Here is a 5,697-nt window from a genome sequence, read left to right as displayed (position 1 = left end):
TCAAAAGGGCTGAAAATCAAAGAAAACAAAAGCTCTCTTATCCCTTCACCCCCATCAAAATGGCCTCCACAGCTTCTCTAACCTCTCCACTCCCACCGGCTCGACCGGCTACAGCCGGTCGCACTTCCCCTTCCAGCTTCTCGCTCCAACCTCCAGCTGTCTCCCTCGGTTTAGTAGCTTCCAAGGGCAGAAGGAATAAGAAGATATCTTCTACAGTGGTTTCCGCAGTGGGCGATGTCTCAGCCGATGGTACAGTCTATCTCATAGCTGGGGCTGCAGCTGTGGCACTTCTTGGAACTGCATTCCCCATCCTCTTCTCTCGAAAGGATTTGTAATTTCCTTTTTTATCCCTTACGCCATGCATTTCATACATGTCTATTTGAAGGGTATTTTCGTCATTTTATTGTTAGCATACTTGCCTAATTAAATTATCACTGAAATGTATCACTTATGCTTAGGGTCGGATTGTTATGGTCCTAAGTGGGGTCTGCTTAGGTATAGGACTAGGTGGGTCCCCACTTCAGACCGTAACATTTAGGCCCCCACTTGGGATCCTTACATGGATCTATCTTTGTCTTTGTCTTTGTCACAATTTGTGTGCTTTTCGAATCTTAATTTCTCATTTTGGGTCATGATTCATTTCAAATCGGACGGTCTATCGGGTTGTCTTAGGTTCTATTTACTATGTTCATAGTTGAGGCTTAGAATTAGGGAAGTGGAGGGGAAATAATTATGAGTGAGAGAGAATCACAATGGGAAATGTTGTTCTTGGTTTTGAGAGGCTTATAAATAAGGCGATGATATTTTCACCCCCTCTGCATTACGCATTCGCCCTTATAACGTATACACAGGGCAAATGTAACACTTTTTTACGTCAAATCACATTAAAAGGGGGGTGAATGCGTACTGAGGGGGGTTAACATGTCATCATCCTATAAATATTATAAAAAAAAACCCATAGTAAATAGGCACAAATGAACAACATTATGAAGGGTAGTTTTGTACATTGGCGACCGACATTCGAATTCAGGATGCTCCAATTTCGTGGATATGTCAAAGTAACGATCGAGAATAATTCCAAACCCACAAATCTTGTCTAGTACCAATACGATCGTTTGGATCCATTGGACCGTCTGGGTCCATTGTGTCACAGCCCTAGCAATTTTGTCAGCTATAACCTTGATACACTTGCACTTTGCACCTCTATTCCTAGCATAAGGTAGCCTTCAACCCGACAAGGGCTATACTAATGGGACATGCAGATTTTAGAAAGAGGGCTTAGGGGTGGCAATGGTTCGGTTTGACCTCCAAACCGAACCGAACCAAAATTTAATTTGGTTCCGCCAATTTTGCCACCCCTTACTCATAATCATTGAAAATATTCGGTTTCGGTTCGGTTTGATCTCCAAACCGAAACAAACCGAACCAAACCGAAACCAAATTTTCGGTTTGGTTTTAGCTCGGTTCCGGTTCGGCCAATTTTGCCACCCCTAAGAGGGCTTCAATTACATCCAAAAGTATCAACATACTTCGAGATTTCTTCTCCTGACAACACTTCTAGACTTCTTTTCCTGACATTGATACCCATGGTTGTCACTCATGCCTAATTATGGCTAAAATTTCCCACATGCTGCATGCTATTGTACTGTTTACTAATTTTACTCTCATATGATTTAAGCGTAACTTTTATCTGTTGAAAGGCTTCTTTTGTGGGTATATTATACTTTACATACCTGAAAAAAGAACATCACGACAAAAATCAGGGTATTTTGATAATTTCACAGCATCTTAGTAGGGTAATTTAGTCATTTCATGCCATCTATTAGTAGGTTAATTTTGGTTTAGTTTAGATAATAACAATGGTTGTGGAAAACAGGTGCCCTGAATGCGATGGGGCAGGGTTCATCAGGCAATCAGGTGGGATTCTAAGGGCAAATGCGGCACGGAAGGACTCATCTCAGATAGTTTGCCCTCGTTGCAAGGGACTTGGAAAGCTAGGGCAAGTGGACAAGTAGACAGCTATTGACCAAAAAGCCCTCCTCACTCCAACCAATTTCCCAAACCATCATCATACTCTGTCTTGCCCTTCCTAAAGCTATAATCGCTTTTCTAATGCTGTTTTATACGTGTATTAATTTTCCATGCCTATTATTTGGGACGTTATCATCTTGATTAATGAAAATGGATTGTGATTATGACTTAATGGGAGTAGGTCCCAGACGGATAGGTACAATCCAATGGTGCAAAGAATTAATACCTTTCAGGGAAACATTTGATCTATTGGCCTTATTTTGTCCAACATTCCCCACAGTTCAGGGATGGTACCTCCACCATACAAGGGCCTTATTGTTGTGAGCATGGTTTTAAATTTCGACCGAAATCCAAAATTTCGGACCTAAATTTCAGATTTCGGTCAAGACCGACACCAAAACGTACTGAAACTGAAATGGCCAAAACTTACCAAATTTCGGCCGAATTTTCAGAAATTTTGAAAAAAAAATATTAATTTTTTTATTCCTGTACCAAATTTCAGCCGAAATTACCAAAATTTAGGTCCCAAAAATCGAAATTTCGGCTAAAATTTCTGTTTTGGTTAGGTCCGAAATTTCAAACCATGGTTGTGAGGCGTTACACCATATAATTTCTCTAGTTCAGGGAAACATCGATCGATAACTTCTCCGAAGGATTTCAGCTTCACGGACCCCTGACAAAAACACTAGCTTTCTACGGTTTCTCTGATGAGTTATGGACTGTTACAACATGCGGGGACATGGTTCATTGGTTAGACCATCAATTCACTGCAGTCTCACTTGGTTTAGCACTAGTCATGCAAAAACAAGTGGGCAACCACAGCAGAGGCCATACATGTACAGTGTTGGTCAGCCAATTACACCTCATTTATTTATGGTGGATAGCAAAGGGTCCATCATCTATCACGTGAATCATGTTTAGGGGACCCTTTGAGGCTTAAGTGATTCAGGGTAGTGATGCATGATCAGCAGATCATTCGAATTTATACATAAACTGTATTACAAAAATAGCTATATACACAACTGTTTACAGCCTTTCTTTCTGACGGCATTCTATTCTCCTGTTGTAAATAGCTAGGGGCCAATCCTCCTCGAGAATCGATTCTCACCCGTATAAAGGCACATCAAACATCCTTTTCATTTCAATTAAGGTGGTGACCAGTCCAATGACTTGAACAGATTGCTCTCTCTGACCAATTTAGTGCCTTGTAGCTGATATTTAAAAAAGAATAAGACCAACCAAAGCCAACAACTACAATGGTATGAAGATGGCCAAAAAATCAAGCAATCGAATTTTCTCAACAAAGCCAACAACTCCCTAGTTACCACCTACATGCAACTATTTTCTACGTGCGTCACCATGGTTGAAGGGACTGATTCAATTCAAACAATGCTTTGTATGAATTCTAAAAAAGGTAGATAATGGGCAGGAGCAAGAAGTTCATAATAGCTCACCTTTAATCTGATCGTTGAGGCAGAGGAAAATAGGTGGGGTCAATCTGATCGTTGAGGCAGAGGAAGATAGGTGGGGTTTGAGACAAAAAAGGCAGCAAGTTGGACCACCTCAATCCACTGGTGGAGATGGGAGAAACAATGTAAGGTTTGAGAGAGAAAAACTAAATAATTTTTCATTAGGCACGCTGCAATTCAAATCACAAAATAACCATCATAATAGAGTCACAATTCCCTCCAATACTTAACAGCAAAATCAATTTCAAAGGACAACATGACCCATTATAGTAGAAGTACTAGGAAGGATGCTGCATCCAAACACAATTTTTCACGGAATTCAGTCTGACTTGCCAAGGTGGGGCGCATCCTCAATGTGCATTGGATAAAGAAATATAAGACCATTCAAGGAAAAGAGAGAAAATCAAAGAAATATACCTCAACGATTCACTTATATGTGAAAGGAGGGACAGAGATTAGACAGTGTGAATATTTTGTGGAATTGAAATGAAGCCCCAGGTGTCGCCTATGTAGTATTTTTGGAAAATAAAATTACTAAATTATGGTTGTTCATGGAACAGTGTTAATGATAAAAAAGATCACATGTCCCATACTCTAATTTGAAGAATCGAAAACAAGTGTTCCCACCTTCACATTCTAGCTAATAATACATAATCAACAATACGCCAATCCATTTGGAGGGGGACGACATTATGAAGAATTGCAAATCAAATCCATTTAGAGGGGGACAACATTATGAAGAATTGCAAATTAAAACTTCCTGAAAGGAAGAAGTTTCCCAGTTCAAGCTAAAATTACAGATGACACAAAAGCAAAAGGTTCCGGTCTTCTATCTACCAGAAAACGTGAAAATTTTCCAAATTTTTATAATTTAATTTCTTAGCTTAGCTTATTTCGGGATGGAATAATTGAAAGCTGAGTATATGGATTCGATTTGAGATACTTAGTAAAAATTGCTTTACTCTTATTTAATACATACACGAATCTTTCAGTATATAACATATACATCATTACATCTTGAGCATTTGGTATACCAGCTACTCAGCAGCATCTTTATATGATTACATGTTTGTAATAGTTGTCTCAAGTCTCAAATCTGAGAAAATGATTTAGTCACACAAAGAGAGGAAGCCATGCGTAGGATTGCCACTCCTTACAAGTCGTGTATGACACAAGTAGAAGGGTGCGCACTTAGAGGGGTGCCCAAGGATGGCAGAATAAACCAACTAGGCTGGGTTTGAATGCCAGAATTAGGAATTTGAATCAGCATCTATTCTGATTCCTATTTCAAACAATGCTTTGGATGAAGTCTTAAAAAGTAGCTAATAGGAAGGTGTAAGAAGTTCATAATAGCTAACCTTCAATATGATAGTTGAGGCACAGGAAAATAGGTGGGTTTTGAGAGAAAAAGGAAGGAAGTTTGTTCACCTTCAATCCACTGGTGGAGATGAGAGAAACTGTGTAAGGTTTGAGGGAGAAAAACTAAATGATTTTTCATTAGGCACGCTGCAATTCAAATCACAAAATAACCATCATAATAGAGTCACAATTCCCTCAATACTTGCAGCAAAATCAAATTCAAAGGACAACATGACCCATTATCGTATAAGTACTAGGAAGAATGCTGCATCGAAACACAATTTTTCACAGAATTCAGTATGACTTGCCAAGGTGGGGTGCATCCTCAATGTGCATTGGATGAAGAAATATAAGGCCATTTAAGGAAAGAAGAGAAAATTGAAGAAATATACCTCAACGATTCACTGATATGTGAAAGGAGGGACAGAGAATTGGGACTTATTTTTAGACAAAGTGAATATTTTGAGGAGTTGAAATGAAGGCCCAGGTTTCGCCCATGTATACAGCAAGGCTTCTTTGGTTTTAAAGTTCAAAATTCATAAGGGTAAGAGAGTAAAGACAGCAGCTAGCAGCTCTCTTGGTTATGGAAAATTGACAAGGAATTTGTTTGGTAAAAAAAACTAAATTAGGGTTGTTCATGGAACAGTGTTAATGACTAAAAACAATTACATATCCCATCATAAGTAATACCCACTTACATGAGGGAACTACTACTTCAAGATCAACATATTCAACAATACGCCTATCCATTAGAGGGGGACAACATTATGAATGATTGCAAATCAAAACTTCCTGAAAGGAAGAAGTTTCCCAATTCAAGCTAAAATTACAAATGACA

General features: G+C 39.0%; 1 protein-coding gene across 1 annotated transcript; it reads left to right on the top strand.

Moving 5' to 3' along the window:
- On the top strand, positions 1 to 2,203 carry LOC143880106 (uncharacterized). Its single transcript, XM_077382856.1, has 2 exons — positions 1 to 331; positions 1,877 to 2,203. The coding sequence occupies exons 1-2, from the start codon at positions 60 to 62 to the stop codon at positions 2,013 to 2,015; spliced, it is 411 nt and encodes a 136-aa protein (XP_077238971.1). The 5' UTR covers positions 1 to 59; the 3' UTR covers positions 2,016 to 2,203.
- Positions 2,204 to 5,697: the final 3,494 nt, after the last annotated feature.

This window comes from Tasmannia lanceolata, unplaced genomic scaffold, assembly GCF_043159265.1.
Source record: "Tasmannia lanceolata isolate RefF3 unplaced genomic scaffold, GAP_Taslan_0.1 ptg000006l, whole genome shotgun sequence".
NCBI lineage: Eukaryota > Viridiplantae > Streptophyta > Magnoliopsida > Canellales > Winteraceae > Tasmannia > Tasmannia lanceolata.
This window is presented reverse-complemented; position numbering and strand designations above follow the sequence as displayed.